This window comes from Eptesicus fuscus, chromosome 8 (genome assembly GCF_027574615.1).
Source record: "Eptesicus fuscus isolate TK198812 chromosome 8, DD_ASM_mEF_20220401, whole genome shotgun sequence".
NCBI classification, from domain to species: domain Eukaryota; kingdom Metazoa; phylum Chordata; class Mammalia; order Chiroptera; family Vespertilionidae; genus Eptesicus; species Eptesicus fuscus.
The window spans coordinates 96,317,417-96,338,536 of NC_072480.1; the positions used below are offsets into that span (position 1 = coordinate 96,317,417).

The 21,120-nt window shown below is 43.9% G+C and overlaps 1 protein-coding gene across 1 annotated transcript; it reads left to right on the plus strand.

Moving 5' to 3' along the window:
* The first annotated feature begins 2,178 nt into the window (after positions 1–2,178).
* On the plus strand, positions 2,179–21,065 carry CENPU (centromere protein U). The gene is made up of 12 exons (XM_054719939.1): positions 2,179–2,283; positions 3,194–3,311; positions 6,372–6,477; positions 9,329–9,389; positions 9,961–10,110; positions 12,319–12,385; positions 13,904–14,012; positions 16,224–16,302; positions 16,512–16,559; positions 17,063–17,124; positions 18,314–18,470; positions 20,717–21,065. The coding sequence occupies exons 1-12, from the start codon at positions 2,179–2,181 to the stop codon at positions 20,828–20,830; spliced, it is 1,176 nt and encodes a 391-aa protein (XP_054575914.1). The 3' UTR covers positions 20,831–21,065.
* The last annotated feature ends 55 nt before the right edge of the window (positions 21,066–21,120 follow it).

Consider the following 21,120-nt stretch of genomic DNA (forward strand, 5'->3'; position numbering starts at 1 on the left):
TGCGTTAGTTATTCCGTGTGACTCAGGGCCTCGGTTTTCCCGTCTGTAAAATGGGAATAATAACCCCCACCCCATAGGATTAGCCGTGAACCTTAAATGGGGTTACAGTTTAAAACTGCCGGGCGCGCAGCCTAGAATGGTAGCTAGTGTTCGCATTACTCTGTGTGGGTGAGTGTAAAGGAGACGCAAAACACTTGGAAACAAACTATCCAACACTTACGGAGTGCCTGCTCCTTGCCAGGCATTTCGTTCTTGCGACGTGTGCTCTGGCTAGTAGTCGGTATTCTTCTTTTCAAAGCCCTTGCTGTTTTTGTTTTTGTTTTTGTTTTGTAACACAAACCACAGATCTTAAAGCTGAACCACATCCCGGTGCGGTTGGGCTGGGGGGGACGACAAAGCTGCCGCTTTTTATATAACATTTTTATTTATTTATATGTTATATATACCATTTTATTTGTGTTATTTATATATAAACATTTTTTCCCCTTTGAAACTCATAAAATCTATTTATCCCTCCTCCCAAAATGCACTGGTGTGCATACAGCAAAATTTTTACAAATAATATCACGGGGGTTTCCATTTTTTGGAAATCTTGGCTCTCCCCACACCCCCTTGCCGAAGGTAAGAAAGAAACGACCATTTTGGGGAGCACAGTTAAGGCAAGAGACAGTGGAAAGAGTTTAGGTTAAGAAGCTATGCATCTGGCTTCTCCTCCTGTTTCTGTTACTTGACTGTGACCACGGTAAGTCACTTAACTCACCTGCACCCCCACATGGTTAAATATCATGAAGTGGACACCTGTTCTGTCTCCTTTGGGTCTGAAAACCAGATAAAGCAGCGGTTCTCCACGTGGGGTTCCTTACCCAGCAGCGTGGGCAGCACCGGGAACTTGTTAGAGATGCACATCGCAGACCCCATCCCAGACTTGGGGAATCAGACACTGCGGGGCGGAGCCCGGCCGTCTGGTTTAACTAGTCCTCCAGGTGAGTCTGATGCTGGGCGCTTGAGAACCACAGCTTTCATCAGTTTTCCAACTTCGTGCTTACTTCGATTAACAGGAACATCACAATCAGTACGCACACGTGCTCCTATGTAACCAAAGGTGTGTGAACACACTGTGTCCAGTGCAGCCTTTTACTCTCTTGTATGTCCTTTTTCAAAATGCTGGTGCGATGGGGGCCCTGCTTTCTAAAACGATTTTGACATCACCTGAATTTCATTGGGTGCACGCTGTTAATGCAAGGAATGAGAAATGGAATTTGGAAAGAAAATGTTTGGAAAGGGTTGCAAGTTATGGTGTTTTCCCAGTTATTTTAAAGCTATTTCCTAACTTTGGTGTGTGTGTTTTGCTGTTTAATAGTGCGAGATATTCCAAGAACACTGTAGGAAGAACACGTTCCACGGGAGGTGTAAGTTGCCTTTTCCTATTTTCATGTGGTTTTCCTCTTACCGGACAATACAGATAACTGACATTTGGTGGGCGCCTCAGAGCCGCGGAGAGGTCACTGGGTGAGCTCCGTGACCTGTTGTAGTGACAGTGTTTTCCTCGTCCTGCCGCTTTCAGTGTAATGGAGAAAATCCTTAACGCTTTGAATCTTTTCCCCGACCTAGCTTGGTTTTATTTCCATTTGGATAACTGGCGCTGTTTAAAAGTATACAACTTTCTGTATGTTGCTGTTTTCCTTTGTGGCCATTTCTCTCTGTATCACAGTTTTAAACAACTGTGTATGGTTTCACAGTATTCCACACTTAGTCCACATTATAGCTTTACTTTAAGGTAGGGTCTTAGACTAAGTCTGTGATAAAGGCAGGGACATTTATTTAACACCCTTGTTAGCCAATTTCAAATTACTTTCCAGGGTTGTCCGTTTGGCATTGGCAATGCACGTTAAGACGTAGGAACGGGGGCGGGGGGGGGGGGCAATGGTAAGATATATACACATATAATACCTTAATAAAAAAAAACGAAAAGAAAAAAAAAGACGTAGGAACGGTGTAGGAGGGTGCCTGCTTTCAGGGTGCCGGTCAGGGAGTCCTCTCTGCTCTCTGTCCCGCCCTGGCTGCCTGTCTGTCTGGTGTGGTCTCCTGCCTGCTGCCCTAAGGCCCCCACAGAGGGATGCTCCCGCCGGGGTGCCTCAGCTCTCCACTCCCAGCAGCCCTAGGGTGCTTGTTCTTCGCATGGATTTCTCTCTGCCCTCTGCCCTGGAGTCCAGTGTGCGGGTGGACTTCTCTGAGCTCTGCCACCCTGCTCCCAGCCCCTTAGCTGGAGTCCCGAGTGCCTGGGTGGGTTTCTTCAGCTCTCCTCCCCGTCCCCTCCTGTGGAAGGCAGCTGTGCGCTGGGCCCCTTAGCCTCGGGAGGATGGGGGATCTGCCTCTTCTTGGCACTCCATCCCAGACACCCCTTGAATAATTTGCGGGGAGCTGGGGGGGCGGGTCTGTCAGTGATCAAGTTTTTGTTTTGCCAGCTGTACTCCATCTTGTTTATATCTTCCAGAATTTACTCGTTTTCCAGAGCTGCTATGGAAGTTTTTCTCATTTTCTCTGTTTGGTCTTTCGTGAGGATTTTGGGTAGCAAACTTCATGGGGCTTATTAGTATATTGAACTGCAAACCCTGGATTCTGCTTCAGTCAGGAGTCCTCAGAACTGTTGATGGCCCTTCAGACCTGTGGGGTGTTCTGGGTCGAGGCCGTCACTTTCTGTAGATCAGGAGTTGGCAAACCATGGACCGTGGGCCCCTGCTTTTGTCCAGCGCTGCAAGCTAAGGCTGGTTTTCACACTTTTAAATGGTCGGAATAAAGTAGGAAATAGCCCATGACATGTGAAAATGGTATGAATTCAGATTTCAGTGTCCATAGTGAAGTTTACGGCAGCACAGCCACGCTTACTCTTCCCGCGCTGCCCCGAGCTCTCACACGCTAATGGCTGCGCGGAGTCACTGTCACAGGGCGCTGCGGCCTGCCGAGCCTGATGTCACTACTTTCTGGTCTTTCATGGGAAAGTGTGCCGGCTCCTGCCTTAGATGGTCAGAGGAGTCTGTGTGTCTCCCTCCTCCCCCCCCCACCCCCTCCAGAGCGGGAAGAACTGCTTCTTTAGGCCGCAGCGATAGCGGGGGTATCCTTGCTGATAAGTCGATCAGTTTTGTGCTGTTCTTGTTCATAAACCAATTCAGTGACTGACTTCATTCCCTTTTAGAAAGCCGGCCAGCCCCACAAGCCCACTGACGTGTATGATTTTTCTGAGAATTCTGGAATCTCGAGCATGGGCAGGATGAGTGACAATGAGAAAGATGAAGAACCTTATGAATCCTTTGGTTAGTATTTCAAACCTTTATCCTAAAAACTTTAAAGTAGTTGAAGCAATAGCATTCAGGCTAGTTAGTAATAAAAAGAAATATCTTCAAATATAAAACTCAGTTGTCTGCATATGAATATAATGTTCTGGGCAGTCTTGGTGTTTTGAATGAATTTTTCTCACATCTGAGTACATTGGAACTAAGAACTCTATTAGACGTTATCAAAGTAGAACTCTTCTAGCAGCATCTGTTCAGCCAGTCATATCAGGCAGCCTCGTATAGTGTCTGTAAGGGGCTTGGGTTTAGGGAGAAGAGGGGGGTACTTTCCCCTTTTCTTACACACAGCGAGGCAGAGGGTGCTGCAGAGAGCCAGGGAGAGCTTCCCTGTCCTGGTGGGAGAAGCGGGCTGGTGCCTGGCTGCCCAGCAGTGTATACAGAGGGACAGCTTCTGTCCGCATCACTGCCCACTCCAGAGGCTAGAAATGGCACAGAAAGTGGGGTTATCGCCCTAACCCAGTGGTCGGCAAACTCATTAATCAACAGCCAAATATCAACAGGACAACGATTGAAATTTCTGTGGAGAGCCAAATTTTTAAACTTAAACTTATTCTAACGCCACTTCTTCAAAATAGACTCGGTATTTTGTGGAAGAGCCACACTCAAGGGGCCAAAGAGCCGCATGTGGCTCGCAAGCCACAGTATGCCGACCACGGCCCTAATCGTTTTGGCTCAGTGGATAGAGCGTTGGCCTGTGGACTGAAGGGTTCTGGGTTCGATTCCAGTCGAGGGCATGTACCTTGGTTGCAGGCACATCCCCAGTAGGGAGTGTGCAGGGGCAGCTGATCGGTGTTTCTCATCGATGTTTCTAACTCTCTCCCTCTCCCTTCCTCTCTGTAAAAAACCAATAAAATATATTTTAAAAAAGAAAAAGAAAAGAAAGAGGGGTTATCTTTTCATTGTTGAGTTCTAAGAGACCAGTTTGTATGACTGTAGGGAGATTCAGGATTGATCTATTTCTCTTTTTTTCCTTGTTATCCCCAGCAGTAAATCTCTTTGCCTAGTGGAGGCCAATACAAAGTATATTGCTAACTTTAAAATTGTGCAGTTGATGATAAGTTCATTATTTAAGCAGCTGTTTGAAAAGATGTGCAAATTTGCACTGTCATGCTAAAATTTGAGCATGAAGAAATGGTTGTTGGGCTCTCGTCAGCATCGTTCTGCCGCCATTCAGCTCCACCACCACGGCCACCAGCTTCCTTCCCCGAGACCACCTGCCCTGAGCCCCACCCTGCCAGCTCTCCTGTGAGCCCTCTTTCCTGAGCACAGCATCTCCGTCTGTGCCTTTCCACCACAGCCACTCGGTCTCCTCTTACATCTTCTTCCTTATTCGGGTTAACTTTTTATGTCAGCTCAAGGCTCTAGCGATGCGGAGAGAGAAGGGGAGGGAGGGAGGACTGGAGTCCCTCCTGAAGGGCCATCAGTCACGAATACTGAGTGCCCACCCTGAGCACTCAGTATTGATAGTGCAGTGAGCGTGGTTCCATCAGGGGAGGAGAGAGAATGTCCGGCTTCCTGTTTATAGTTATCTTTCCTCTCACTGAGGCATTTTCATGCAAGAACGTGGACCCAGGCGATCATTGATAAACTAGAGGCCCGGTGCATGAAATTCATGCATGGGGGGAGGGGGTGTGTCCCTCAGCACAGCCTGAACCCTCTCCAATCTGGGACCCCTCGAGGGATGTCTGCCTGCCAGCCTGATTACCCCTAACCACTCCCCTGCCAGCCTGATTGATGCCTAACTGCTCCCCTGCCAGCCTGGGTCCCTCCCCAACTGCCCTTCCCTGCAGGCCTGGTCACCCCTAACTGCCCTCCCCTGCAGGCCTGGGTCCCCCCCAACTGCCCTTCCCTGCAGGCCTGGTCGCCCCCAACTTCTGCCGGCCTGGTCACAACTAACTGCCCTCCCCTGCAGGCCTGGTCCCCCCAACTGCTCTCCCCTGCAGGCCTGATTCCTCCCCCACTGCCCTCCCATGCTGGCCTGATCGCCCACAACTGCCCTCCCTTGCAGGCCTGGTCCCTCCCAACTGCCCTCCCCTGCTGGCCATCTTGTGGTGGCCATCTTGTGTCCACATGGGGGCAGTCATCTTTGACCACATGGGGGCAGCCATCTTGAGTGTTGGAGTGACAGTCAATTTGCATATTACTCTTTTATTAGATAGGATAGAAGCGTGATGCACGGGTGGGGGCTGGCTGGTTTGCCCTGAAGGGTGTTCCAGATCAGGGTGGGGGTTCCCTTGGGGCATGGGGAGGCCTGGGTGAGGGTCCTGTGGTGGTTTGCAGGCCGGCCACGTCCCCGCAGCGACCCAAGTGGAGGCCCTGGTATCTGGGATTTATTTATCTTCTATAATTAAAACTTTGTAGCCTTGAGTGGAGCCAAGCCTCCTGCTTACTCCATGGCTGCAGCCATTTTTGTTGGGATTTATTTATCTTGTATAATTGAAACTTTGTAGCCTTGAGTGGAGTCCAGGGCAGGCCAGGGCTGCGGGAAGCTTGGCTTCCTCCATCGCCGGGGGCAACTCTAGCCTTCTGCTCTTTATAACTCCATGGCTGCCACCATTTTTGTTGGGATTTATTTATCTTTTATAATTGAAACTTTGTAGCCTTAAGTGGTGGCCTGGGCAGGCCAGGGCTGCAGAAACTTGGCTTCCTCCATTGCTGGGGAAACCCAAGCCTCCTGCTCGCTCCATAGCTGCAGCCATCTTGGTTGGATTAATTTGCATACTCGCTCCTGATTGGCTGGTGGGCGTGGCTTGTGAGCTTAGCAAAGGTACGGTCAAGTTGCATTTTTCTCTTTTATTAGTGTAGATGTAGATGTCCACTGATGGCTAATCTGATGTGTATTTATGAATGAGATGGTTTACATTTTTTGTTGAGGTGTGAGATCAAAAACATTTGGGAAGTAGGTGGTGTAATTGATTTTGTTAGCCATTTAAACAAAATTACTTTGTGTTCCGTTGTAAAGGAACAACCTTAAACCTGCCCAGGCAGACTTTTAACGTTGCACTTTAATAATTTTTGTAGAGCCTCCTTTGCATAGCACTGCTATCTACACTGATGAAGCTGAGCTCTCCAAGCACTGTGGGTCATTTATCCCTTTAACTCCGCAAGGAAAAGAAGCAAAAAGAAGGTACGCTTGTATTCCAGCACTTGTTTACTTTATTCATGGTTAATGGGATTTCTGAGCTCTTTAAGATGGGACATCCCCCCCTCCACCCCCCCCCCGATTCATCGGTCTGTTCCATGCTTCCATATCTCTGGAGAATTATGTGTTCTTTTATGTTTTTTACTCATTTGACCAATATGAATAGATTTACTATAGTAAACCATCTTTGCATTCTGGGATAACCTATTGGTTTGACCTCCTTGCTGATCTTAAAATATTTTTTTCTTTTTTAATGTTTTTTTTACTTAGTATTTTTTTTCTGTCCTGCATTTTTAAACTTTGTGTCATTTTTTGGGAGGTGTATCTCTGGAAAGAAAATAGCATTGAAGTAATGTTGTTTGGCTTCTTTTTAAAAAAAATATTTTTTTTAAATCTTATTTTCATAAGAACACTTAACATGAGATCTACCCTCTTAACAAATCTGTAAGTGTACAGTGCAGTGGGTTAACTATAGGAGCAGTGCTGCTCAGCACGTCTTTAGAACTTAACTGAAACTTCATGCCACTTCACGCCCCCAGCCCCTGGCAGCCACATCCCAGTCTTTGAATCTGTGAATGTCCTATTTTGGACCCCTCATATAGGTGACGTCATGCGGTGTTTGTCTTTCTGTGGCTGGCTTATTTCCCTTAGGATCCTGTCAACTTCAGATGCTCACACATGCACCACCTCAGGCCTTCGCGTACACCAGGCCCGTGCCTGACGGCTCTTCCTCTGCGTACCTGTACGGCTTGTCCTGTGCTTCCCTGTAGATGTCAAGTGTCAGCACAGCGTCTACTTGGATAAAACTCGTAGAAAATACCACCTTTCCTCACCAATACATCTTTGCTGCTCTTTTTCTTATAGTATTATCTCTACCCAACTGATATTTTATGTTCGTTTTTAAATTTGTTCATTGTCTGTGTGTCTCCCCAATAGGAGCATCTTTTTAAAAAAGCAGGACGTCTTTCTGTTCACTGCTGTTCTCCGGGTGCCTCGAACGTGATCCTGACACACGATAGGCATTCAGTGAATGTTTGGATTCATTCCTTATTCCTAGTGTCGTGGTTAAGGTGACTGGCTGGGCCTCAGCCCATTGTGCCGGTTCAAATCCTTATTCTGCCACTGGGAAGTACTTGACCTTAGGTCAGACATTGCCTAAGACAGTGGTTGGCAAACTCATTAGTCAACAGAGTGGCAAACCACGGCTTGCGAGCCGCATGTGGCTCTTGAGCTGCAGTTTGCCGACCACTGGCCTAAGACATTAACTTCTAGGCTCTTTAAAAAGGAAAATGGGATAATAATGCAACCTACCTCACGATTGTTTCAAGATCAGTTTATCCTCTCAGGCTTTTAAAACAGGTTGGCATACGATAAAAAGTTTTGCAGTATTATCTCATTTTTTAATTTTTATGAATATATTGCTTGTGTAAAGAGATTGGATAAGCATACACTGAAAAGTTAGCTTTATCCTCATGTGTAAGAAATTGCCTGACCAACCGAAACCAGTTTGGCTCAGTGGATGGAGCGTCAGCCTGTGGACTGAAAGGTCCCAGGTTCGATTCCTGTCAAGGGCATATACCGTGGTTGCGGGCACATCCCCAGTAGGGTGTGCAGGAGGCAGCTGATCGGTGTTTCTCTCATCGATGTTTCTAACTCTCTATCCCTCTCCCTTCCTCCTGTAAAAAAATCAATAAAATATATTTTTTTTAAAAAAGAAGAAATTGCCTGACCAGTGTGGTTCAGTGGTTGAGCATTGACCTATAAATAAATAAATAAATAAAACAGGTTGGCATATAGTAAACTTTCAAATGGTAGCTTTTTATGTTGGCATTTTTCCAACAAGCATTTATTGAGCACTAAGTACCAGGCTCTGTATTAATAACTCAAAATGGGCATAATCCTGTCTTCATGGAGCTGATGGAGCAGGAGGTACTAACCAAGAGTCACTGGCAAATCACTCGAGAGGGCGTGGCGCTGAGTGGCATTAGGTGGGTGAGCGGTGGGGAGAGGAGCGTGTGCAGGTGGGTCCTGATGGCACTGCCGCCGCCGGCTGTTGACCAGTGGAGGGCGGTCCGAGCAGCACGCTCTGGCTGCGTGGCCACCTCCCCGTCACATTCCCCCTCTGTCACAGCACATCCGTGAGCATGCCAGCTGTTTCACACCACCATGCTCTACATTTATTCTTCCTTCCTCCTTAAATACCCTTTCCTGTATTGCTTTGCCTGGAAAAGTATTTTCAAAAGTCAACCCAGGTGTCAGAGCTATGATGTCTTTCCTCATCCCCAGCCATCTGTCCTCGTCTTCTCTGGCCATTGCTTGCTAAGTCATCACTGGGCATTATGTTTGGTCTTCCTGCCACACAGGGAACCTTTAAAGGAAGACTCTGGATGTTTAAAGTAATTTTATTCTCTGTACTCTGCTTATTGAGATGGGTGTTAAATGTTTGTTGTGTTGAATTGAATGCAAAAAAATGAAAGAACTCATCTATCACCCGAAGTGTAGGGTTACTTTTCTAAGGACAAAAGGAGTATCCCACTTATCTCACCCAGAGATGGGCCTGGTGTGCGCAGGTTTGCTTTTCATACGGGTGCTAGACCTGGGTGTGCTCACTTGGAGGAGGGTGCAGTTCTCAGATGTGACCACAAGGTGCTGCTGTAATGGACACAACAGTACTTCCCTACCAAGGGATAAACTGATGTGGCAGGTGGCATCCCACCCATGACAGGCGGGAAATTTCACTAAATGGAGCTTATTTTCTTGTTGGGCAAGCAACTTCAAACATGTGAATGAAAATGAAATGTGTGCAAGATATTGATGGCTTAATTCTTTGGTACAGTTCGAACACCTCTGAAATTGAAGAAAGTGAAAACGAGTCTGTAAAAATTAGTGCAAAAAAGGTACGTTGGAGTGTTCTCTTTTTTACCTTAATTTTTAAGATAGTTCATATCCTACTTAGTAGTGCAAAAAAGGTACGTTGGAGTGTTCTCTTTTTTACCTTAATTTTTAAGATAGTTCATATCCTACTTAGATTGGATGACAATAGAGAAAATGTTCCATAAAATAGTTCAAATCCTGTTAAATTAGATGCAGATAAAACAAAGTTCTTAGCAGTGTTTTTCATAGAGGAGGAGTATTCTGTTTTAGAAGGTCCTTTTTAAGTAAGTGAAATGTTTTTATATCTTTAGTGTTTTCCATGACAGAGGTCTCATATCTCCATGTACCTTGTCAGTTTTAACGTTCATGTACTGTGTTCAGGTTGTGATTTACAAAGGCAGACCGATGTGCTGGCAGTATTCGGAGCTTTCTTTCCTCAAGGTTTTTCCTGTCCTACCCACTGATCATGTCATCTCCCTGTTCCATCTTGAAGTTTAGAAATGGGAAGTGTGGGCTTGATGGTTAGCTACTGTTAACGATAGGAATGGTAAGCGTTGTATTTTCTAAAGCAGTACTGCTGTTTTCCTGACATAGCGAGGAAGAAAACCCAAGCCCATTGGTGACGAATCGGAACGCTGCAACGAAAGGGATAAACCAGCAGAGAAAACAGGCAGCCAACAACCTGACGCTGTGTCGTCTTCAGAACTTTCGGAGAAATCGGCTGAACTTGGCGCCTCTAAAAAGGTAGGGCCCCCTAGTGCCATCTCCTCTGTGAGAAAGAGACCTGGCAACAGAAAGTCGACCGGTACGAGTGTCTGCCATTTCCTTGGCGAGAAAGAAAAGTTGGCTGAAAAGTGTTTAGGAGGGTCCTAGCCGGTTTGGCTCCGTGGATAGAGCGTCGGCCCGAGGACTGCAGGGTCCTGGCTGGAATAGATTCCAGTCAGGTGTGTGGGGTGTGTACAGGGAGGCCGCCAATCCAGGTGCCTCTCTCACATCTGTTTCTCTTTCTCTGTCTCGCCCCCTCCCTACCGCCCTCTCCAAAAATCAATGGAAAAATATCCTCAGGTGAGGATTAACAACAAAAGATGTTTAGGAGGAAAATAAAACATTTCTCTCTTCAGTTTTTAAAAGAGACTTTTTATATCTTTTATTATAAAACTTTTTATTTTAGAGTATTTATAAGGTATGGAAAGGAAGATAAAATATCCTACAATTCTATCACCCAAATTTGACCTTCAGTTTTTTACTACTTTTCTCTCATTCTAAGTAGGACCATGCTCTCGTCATTCATTGTTTTAATGAGTGCATGCTGGGAGGGCCATAGCGTAGTTAGCTTCTGTCTAGTGACTGGTTGCATTTTTTAAAATTGTAAGTGCTTTGATGAATTTCTAGCTAAACCTTTGTGTGCGCCCTTGATCATTTAGAAAAAATTGCTACAAGATTTCTTGGACATACGTGTTCTCTTTTAAGATTTTTGACATGTAATATCTTTTTTATTGATTAATGTGTTACATATGTGTCCTTATCCTCCCATAGCTCCCCTCCCCCCCCCCCCCCCACTCATGCCCTCACGCCCCTGTTGTCTGTGTCCATTGGTTAGGCTTATATGCATGCATACAAGTCTTTGGTTGATCTCTCCCCCTTACCCCCACTCACCCCTACCTTCCCTCTGAGGTTTGATGGTCTGATCGATGCTTCTCTGTCTCTGGATCTGTTTTTGTTCATCAGTTTATGTTGTTCATTATATTCCACAAATGAGTGAGATCGTGTGATATTTATCTTTCTCTGACTGCCTTATTTCACTTAGCATAATGCTCTCCAGTTCCATCCATGCTGTTGCAAATGGTAAAAGTTTCTTCTGTTTTATAGCAGTGTAGTATTCCATTGTGTAGATGTACCACAGTTTTTTAGTCCACTCATCTGCTGATGGGCACTTAGGCTGTTTCCAAATCTTAGCTATGGTGAATTGTGCTGCTATGAACATAGGGGTGCATATATCCTTTCTGATTGGTGTATCCGAGAGATGCAAATCAAAACGACAATGTGGTACCATCTCACACCTGTCAGAATGGCTATCATCAACAAATGACAAGTGCTGGTGAAGATGTGGAGAAAAAGGAACCCTCGTGCACTGCTGGTGGGAATGCAGACTGATGCAGCCACTGTGGAGAACAGTATGGAGTTTCCTCAAAAAACTAAAAATGGAACTCCCATTTGACCCAGTGATCCCACTTCTAGGAATAGATCCCAAGAAACTGGAGACATGTAATATCTTTTGATTAAGCTCTCAATATGCCTTTGCCAGCACCTTGGTTTTGGTCCATTGAAATTGATTTTGGAACTGCTGGAGAATAAGGCACTAAGTTGTGGTAATTTATTATAGCCGCCACAAGAAACTAAAACACCAACCAAGCACTTTTTCCTTTTAGTTATGTGCTTTTTGGTTCAATTTCTGAGTTTCTTGGGATTTTTTTGCCTAGTGTCCAACGCCTAAATAAATTGCCAACCCCATCCCCATTTTATAGTTGTTTATGGCAAGAGCTGTTACTCTATCGTAACCTGGAAACAGCTGATTCCACACGTTCTCTTAAATAATAAAAGTTCAACTTTCTCCAAAGCAACCATTGTTAAATACCAGCTGGAAGGTTGTTTTTTGGGGGTTGGGGGAGACAGTTTAATTTCTTTCAGTGTTTCCTTATATCAATTTAGATAATTTATAGAATTCACTAATATTAACTTAGAAGTAAATAAGAATTATGGCTATAATAATAACTGACAGTGTTTGATAACACTGTCTTAATCCTCTTAAGAAAAAGAAAACGGCATTTGTGAACTTGCTTCCCAGCAATTGTCATGAGCTTGTCTCAAATAAATCTTATACTCACACTCGCCCCCACCAAAAAAAGAAAAAAACTTTTTTAAGTAAAACTCTTTGCTGTGTTATTTTTGTAGAAAACTCAGAAAAAGAAGGCATTTCGTGGCAAAAGAAAGAAATCAAGAAGCGAAGCTATGGACTCAGGTACAGGAGAGTGGGTTATGTTTGACAGCTACTCAATAATTCCATTTAAAAATCCTTAATTCCTTACAGTAGTTAAAAACATGTGCCTTTGGAGTGACTTTTTTCCCCCAGCATCTATCATGAAAATTTTCAACAAATAGCAGAGGTGAAATATTTTACAATATATATTTATATACTCACCACCTAGATTTTTCTATTAAAATTAATTCTTTTTGCTTTGTCAGCTATCCATTAATCCATTTTAATTTTTCATCATATAGCTATACTCATTTCAGACATAATTTAGTATGTGATTTTTTTTCTATAAGACTTCCTTCATTTAGCATAACTTTTCTCAGACTCATCCATTTATTTTGCATCATTTTTATTCACCCAAAAAGCTTATTGAAAAATGTTTCAGAGGAAAATAAAGTATTTTCTATTTACTTCAGTTTTTTTAAAGGAAAAGTTATATATATTTGTTATAAAAACAATTATTTTAGAAAATTTATAATATATAAGGAAAATAAAATCATCTATAATTCCATCACCCCAAAATAACTACCATGTTTTTTGTCTGTATTTTTTAATACTTTTATTGAGCTTTTCTCATCTGAAATGGGATATTATCATCATATTTCACTATATCCTAAGTATTCTACAATGCCATTTTAGAAGATATTTTGTTCAAGAATGTGCTGTAGTTTTGTTAAAGAGATTGACATCCTATATAATAAAAGCATAATATGCAAATCGGCCGAATGGCTGAACAGCGGAATGACCATCCGGACAACCATCCAGGTGACCATCCAGGACCACGTTATGACACCCACTGGCGCCAGTCCAGCCAAGGCGGGTGCGATGTGATTGGTTGGGGGCCCGGCCATCGCCCTGCCGAGGAAGGCCTGGGCCACCGGCTGGCGGGGTGATCAATCAGGGGCTCTACGATCGCCCCAAAGAGGGAGGCCCAGGCCACTGACTGGTAGGCTGTGGCGGGTAGGTGGGGCCTCCCTCTGCGAGGGAAGCCCAGGTCCCTGGTGCCAGTGGCTGGAGGGAAGCCCAGGTCCCGGCAGCTAGGGAAAGGAAGGCCTACTCTTGCACGAATTTCGTGCGTCAAGCTTCTAGTGTATATATAACTACAAGTGTCTAAGTCAGTACACTGAGCATCTGTTTGGGAACAAGAAATGGCCTATTAAGTAGAGTAAAAAAGAAAGTATGGCTAAGAGAGAAGAGCTCTGGACCAGTGGTGCTGGGTGATTAAATAAAGGCCCAGCACAGTGATGAACAGGCAGCGCTGCTTCGGGCTGCTTCATCGGAAATGAAAGTGGGGGAGCCACCGAGACAGCAGTTAGGGTGACGGTATAGACGGGGCTTTGGGACCTGCACGGGGGTAGGAGCAGTGAGTATGTCTCCTCCATATGCTGCTGCAACTGTAGCTAGTGAGCAATTGGGATGATTTTTGTTGTAGGCTTGCAGAGTCCTGGACTAGAGCCAAATTATTGGTAATCCACTTTACATTGGTTTATCTTAATGTTCTAGGCATGTCTGACTGTGCACATATTTGGTGTCTAAAAGGAAAGAAAAGCAGTGACATCATGGACTTAGATGTTGTTTTGTCAGCATTTGAGAAAATCCTCCCCGAGTATAAGTAAGTGTTGATGCGATATATGTGCCCAATTTCCCTTGAAATACCACTTTGGCTTATCCCACAGCTTTTGGTATGTAGTATTTTCATTATTCAGTTTTACAGATTTTTACACTTCCATGATAATTTTTCTTTAACCCTGTGTATTATTTAGTAGTATGTTTATATCCAAATATGTGCCTTTTTAATTTATATTTTTGTATTAACCCTCTATTTCAAATATGTTGTCAAATCTCATGGGCTGGTGATACCCATTTTTTTAAATAGTGAGGCTTTTTTTTTCTTCCTTTTTTTTTTTTTTTTTTTTTGTTAAACCTCACTCGAGGATATTTTCCCATTGATCTTTAGAGAGAGTGGAAGGGAGTAGGAGAGACACAGAAACATTGATGTGAAAGAAACACATGGATTGGTTGCCTCCTGCACGCACCCCCCGACCAGGCCGGGGAACAAGCATGCAACTGAGGTACATGCCCTTGATCGGAATCGAACCCAGGACCCTTCAGTCTGCCCGCCGATGCTCTATGCATTGAACCAAACTGGCTGTGGCTGTGTCAAGATATTTTCTACTTTCTGTTGGTATTTCTTTGACCCATTAATTGTTCAAGACTGTGTTGTTTAATTTATATATATTTTTGAATTTTCCAGTTTTCCTTTTGCTAATGATTTCTAGTTTTATTCCATTGTGGCCTGAAAAAAATACTTGGTATGATTTTAATCTTGTTAAACTGGTGGCTTATTTTGTCTCCTCACATGTGGTGTGTCATGGGCATGCCCTGTGTCCGCTGCAGAAGAACGTGTATTCTCCTGCTTTGGGGTGGAGTGTTTGTAAAGGTTTCTTAGGTCCTGTCGGGTCAGTGTTCAAGTCCTCTGGCCACTGTGTGGTTACCTGTCATTATTGAAAGTGTTTCTGTGTGGCTGTTCTTGAACTTGCCGGGCATACTGGGACTTTTTAATGGTTTTGGGAATGCGCATAAAGGCTTTGGGGCCTGATAGAGCTGCTAAGTTGGTTTCCCGGTGGGGAATGAGGTCTGGGGCTTCCTCTTTCACGGTCTTCTAATGCCCCTAGAAATACTTAACACGCATTTCCTGAGAACTTGGATACAGAGATCTGTGTGAAAGATGCAGGCCTGCTCTTGTGCACTCGTCGCTTCTGAAGAATTACAAGGACACTTTACAGTGTCCTGTGTGCCCAGGCCAGTGGTCGGCAAACTGCGGCTCATGAGCCACATGCGGCTCTTTGGCCCCTTGAGTTTTTAGCAAAGGCCAGCTTAGGAGTACCCTAATTAAGTTAATAACAATGTACCTACCTATATAGTTTAAGTTTAAAAAATTTGGCTCTCAAAAGAAATTTCAATCGTTGCTATTTGGCTCTGTTGACTAATGAGTTTGCTGACCACTGGCCCAGGCCGAGCAGGAGGCCAGCTGCAGCCTGGCCGTGTCTGCTGCTGACTCAGTCCCTGTGCGTCTGCCACTCGCCATGGGGAAGCCAGGCTGGGAGACTGCGCTCTTCTCTTGTCCCAGGGTCCCGAGCCAGTTTCTTTTTCAGGGTCTGCTTTATAGTTTTCGAAGAATGGGACACTGGCTTTTGGCTCCTTACTTGTTGGTCAATCCAGACGTGTTACACAAGTATTCCTCCAGCTGTTAGCAGGCGGGAAGGGGGCGCTGAAGTCTGCTGGCCATTGGATCGGGGGCAGGAAGACTGCAGTCCACATCCCTTGGTATCACCTGCAGACATGGCCAGGGTCAGGCTGTGTAGCTGACCACATACCCGAGGGTTTAGGGGAAAATATTGCCTGTTCTTTTTCTTGTGTTGAGACATTTCCAGTATTTTTTAAATATATTTTATTGATTTTTTTTTACAGAGAGGAAGGGAGAAGGATAGAGAGTTAGAAACATTGATGAGAGAGAAACATCTATCAGCTGCTTCCTGCACACCCCCTACTGGGGATGTGCCCGCAACCAGGGTACATGCCCTTGACCGGAATCGAACCTGGGACCCTTCAGTCCGCAGGCCGACGCTCTATCCACTGAGCCAAACCGGTTAGGGCCATTTCCAGTATTTTTAAGCCTGAGGAGGACTGATCATGCCATCCTACATATTCAAAATGCTATATGTAAAAGTGTGTTGATGTGATAAGCAAATGAAACACACTCTTTCACAATCCTTTTATGATACCTAGTTTGATCCCTTTTTTTAAAAAAAATCTGTTACAGACAAAATATAGAATCTAACATTTGCAAGGAAGCAGTCGGCAAATTTCATTCTAGTATGAAAGAAGAACTCATCAAAATGGTAAGTTCACCGACACGTTTTTTGGTCTAAATCTTTACTAGTCCCGAGCAGCATACAGATACTGTGGAAGGACTGCATTTGCTGGCGGTGTGGGAAAGAGCTCATTGGAATTAGCAGTGTTTCACATGTGTTAAAATAAATGTGATTATAGTATAAACCAACAAACATTTAATTGTGGAAAATGTCATGCAGTATTTTGTTTCGTGTAGCTTGCCGAAGTCCAGATGTTGAAAACTCTGAGGAGAAGGAATGCTAAGGTAAATCACTTGTGATTAGAAACTCATGTAGCCGAGTAGAGACTTGACTGCGCTTTATGACCTTCCGTTTGTATAAGATTTTTATCTTTTTAGTCAGGCTTTTATCTGCCGATCTTGTGGTTGAGTACTGTTAGTGCACACTAAGGAAGGGAAATGCTATGAAGCCCAAAATGGGGTTTGAGTAATGCATATTTATCACTTTTGTGGATGTGAAAAAGCAAAGCCTTTAGAGTAAAGAGCTGTCCCACGTCCCAGGTGAACGGACAGCCTGGGAGAACATGGGTTGAGGGTCAGGAGAGCTCATTTCCTGTCCAGCTTTCCTTCAGAGCACGTGTCAGAAGTTGTAATCACATACTGTTTGTATGTCACGTCTCTTTTCCCGAAAAGTTCCATGATGGAAAGAATGGGGTCGTTTCCCACTGTATTTCCACTGTACCACAGTGTGCTTGGTGGCACTCAAATATTTATGAACTTAATTTAATAAAGCACTTTTTGTTACTTAGACGATTGCAGATATTGAAAAGAAAAGGCAGCGTTTGGTTGAAGTCCAGGATGAACTGCTTTGGTAAGAGACCATCAAAAGCCTGAGAACTGACCTAGAAGGATTGTGACATGTCCATGGGTTAGAAAATCTGCTGCTGGGCTGCCTACATCCCAGGTTTGCCTGAAGCTTGGAAGCTGCAGAATCGGAGACGCTTTTAGCAAAGGAGAATCCGGCACTGATCTCTCTGCCATCCGATCTCCGCTCTGGGCTGCATAGACTCTAGAACCAAACTGCCTGGGGTTTGAATCCCGGCTCTGCCACTTACGGGCTGCGCAACCTCGGGCAGGTTACCTAACCTCCCGCCCTGTGCCTTCTTTGTAAATAAGTGTAAGACCTACACCTCGCAGAGCTGTGAGAACTGAATGAGTGAATAGGCAGGAAGTGCGTGTTCACGGTTAACGTTCCTGTCGCAGCACGTACCTTGGTGACGCTCATGCAGATCCATCCCCAGCTCGGAAGTAGCCACCGAGAGAAAGCAGTTTCCCAAGGAGCACGTTTCTCATCCAGGCACTGGGTTCCCCCCCCCCCCCTCCCCCCCCCGCCTTGGTTTTTTGGACCTTGGAAATGGACAAGATTTTGATAGAAAGGGCAAAAAGAAGACTTCCTGTCCGTGCTTTTGCCCGTCTATTCCCGCCTGAGGCTTTAATTCCATAGTTCCCAAGACCCACCCTAAAAGTGAGTTTTAGGCTCTAAGGGCAGCGGTCGCCAACCTTTCGGACCTCACGGACCACCAGTGATCCACAGCCACCAGCTGGCGACCGCTGATATAGGGCATATTCTTCTGTGGACTTCATTGCACATCGTATTTCAGAGTTTTAAAATAGAAAATCTAGAATCTTCCACACATTCATAATTTCAGAGCCAAAGATGCCTTAAACTATCCAGTCCACCACCCGTTTCTTAAACTATCCAGTCCACCACCCGTTTCTTAAACTATCCAGTCCACCGCCCGTTTCTTAAACTATCCAGTCCACCGCCCGTTTTTTCTAACTTCGGTCAGTACACCTACAACTCAGGCTCATACACTAACCTGGCAAGGTAATTATGTCCTCTCGAGCTACTGTACAGTCAGACTGGTGACACGGCCACACACCAGCGTGAACAACTAGACACGGTTACTTTCTTACATGTGTCCAAGAGTGTGGCTGCAACAATGAGGAGGAGCTTCCGAAGGCAGCAGGAGCCTGAGTTGTGTTTTTTCTCGCTTTAGTTTAGAACCACAGCTGAAACAACTACAAACACAATATGATGAGCTTAAGGAGAGAAAATCTTCTCTGAAGAATGCAGCGTATTTCTTATCTAATTTAAAGCAGCTTCATCAAGATTATTCCAATATTCAGGAGAGACAACCACATGTAAAGGAAACGGTAAGTTCAGGGTTTACTTTCCACTGTGCTTCAGAAGCTGTGAGGACTTGAGAAAGAGAAACGTGGATGCAGCATAACAGTCTACTCAGAACAGCATCACCCTAAAGCCTTGAAAATGTGTTCGTTCTTGGCTGCTTTAGCTATTAACCCTACCAGACAGCTGTACCGATTTTTCGGTAATTTCCGAATCTGCCACTATACCGCTGTACCTAATTTTTGGTACTTTGCCTAGTACCTATTTTCTACAATGTCTCCAAGTTCCATCTTATTCTAACCACTTGTTTGCATGTAACTAACATTTTTCTATATCATGTTGATTTTTTCTCCTTAATGCTCAGGAGCCCAGGTATAGGGGACAGTTAGGTTCAGGGCCTCAGGTCTGGTAGGTTTAAGACTAGAGGAGTAGAGAAGACTCCTGAAACACCTATTTTATAAAGGTACTAATTCGCGCATGGTTAGGGTCCCTAGTGGCTGCCGGCTGCAGTGCAGGCCAGGACCTACCTTTGTTCCTCGCTGCCCCGCCCCCTGGTGGTCAGCACATATCATAGAAAGCGATCAAACTCCCAGTTGGTTGAACTCCCGAGGGGACACTTTGCATATTAGGCTTTTATATATTTAGATTTACATTTCGGAGAACCAAATCCCATTCAGGGAAGTAACCTGTTTGTACAAATTTCAAATGAACAACTAGACTTTATTATAATTGTTATCATCATAAGATCACCCAGACATATTTTAAAGACAAGCCTATGTTTGTAGTATATTTTTTATCTGAAAAACAAGTCATTATCCCATAAAATGGTAGGTGTAATATTAGAAGTTGAAGAACATAGAAAGGAAATAAAGGAGAAAGTGTGATAGTTTTAATAAATTATATAGTTGCTTCTGGATTTTTGCTGCAGACTTTGCTACTGTTATGAGAACCAGCTCATATTAATAGGAATGTTTAAGTTTCAAAAAGAAAATTTATATGTATATTATATTCATATTGCTAATGATCATATTTTATTCTTCACTTCTAAATCTAATTTTAAGGTGTGTGTTTTTTAATTCTCATTTGAGGATATAGTCATTGATTTTTAGAGAGAAAGGGAGAGAGAGACATCAATCAACTGCTTCCCATATGTGCCCCAACCAGAGATTGAACCTGCAACCTTTTGGTGTATGGAATGACACTCCAAGCAACTGAGCCACCCAGCCAGGTCCAATTTTAGGTTTTGACACTGGTCTAAAAGTTAATTCTCCTGAACCTAAGGTTTATTTATAGGTTGGAGATCTGGAAATAGAATGTTTTTATATATTTTTTCCTAGTACCCAACTAGTCTAAAGCTTGTCATTTGTAGTTGGAGATTTAACTACTAAACGTGGAGAAATTGAAATTGAGTGACTCTACCTTGTTTGAATACACTACTGTTTCTATTGTAGCACCTGTCCTTTTTGTTTCTAGAGTATAGATACTTGGGTATATAGCTTACCTCTTTTCCTAAACTACAGCTCTAGTACCAAATGTTAGTTCTTCTTCACCCCTCCCCGAGAGCAGGTGCCGCTTAGTAGCTCGAACACCTTAGGCTCTCAAATATGTAACTTAATTCCGTTATGTGAATGGTATAGTCTGGCAGCTTTTCTGCTCCATTTCCATTTCTCAGAAAATCACATTAAACAACAATCATAATTATAAAATTCTGTAAGGGGAATGTAGTTCCTCTCCCATAGATATAATTTACAACATGAAGTTTGTCTTTAATTATTTTAAAATCGTTGGGTTTTGTTTTCTATTTTATTTTGGGTTTGTATTCTAATTTTTTTAATCATTAAGAAATTTGGATTGGCAACTTTTAATTTCTCCAGGTGATGGCTTGTTTTCCCTCATGAGCTTTCATTTTTATGGGCCTGGTGTGCTCATTCCATCGGTTCTTACAGTGAAAGTAAATCTGCTTACACTTTCTGCTTACAACAAGACGAGATGTAGCGACTTGTTTCCATAATTCAAATGCCACAGTTCTTTGAACAACTGGTCTGGTATGAGGTCAACTCAAGCCTTACAGAACAGTTCCCTTGAAACCTGTTTATCAATTATGTCCTAAGAAAATGGGTTAAAACAAAATTAACAATCCTACCTCAAAAGAGGAGAAGGAGGAGTTAATGGCTAGCTCTATTAAAATCGGCATTTGAGCTATGTGGAACAAATAGGGTTATAATATAAAAGTTATTAGTATTTGTTAATCTAAATTATCTTCCTTCAACAGTATGACTCATCCAGCCTTCCAGCGCTGTTATTCAAAGAAAGAACTCTCTTAGGAGCTGAGAGCCACCTGCAAAATATCAACCATCAATTGGAGAAACTCCTTGACCAGAAATGAGACAGTGTGCTAAAACATGCCTGCCTGGCTGAAGATGAGTGCCACGCTCCTGCCTTCCAAAGCTCCTCCTCATTGTTGCAGCCACACTCCTGGGCACATGGAAGAAAGTCAACGTGTCTAGTTGTTCAGGCAGGTGTGTGGCCGTGTCGCCAGTTTGTACAGTAGTTCGAGCGGACATAATTAACTTGCCAGGTTAGTGTCCTGAGTGATAAGTTAAAATGTTGACACTAAATCCCAGTAGCCATAAAGACTTTTAACCTATACATAGACAAAATTAAGCTGATGTGTAT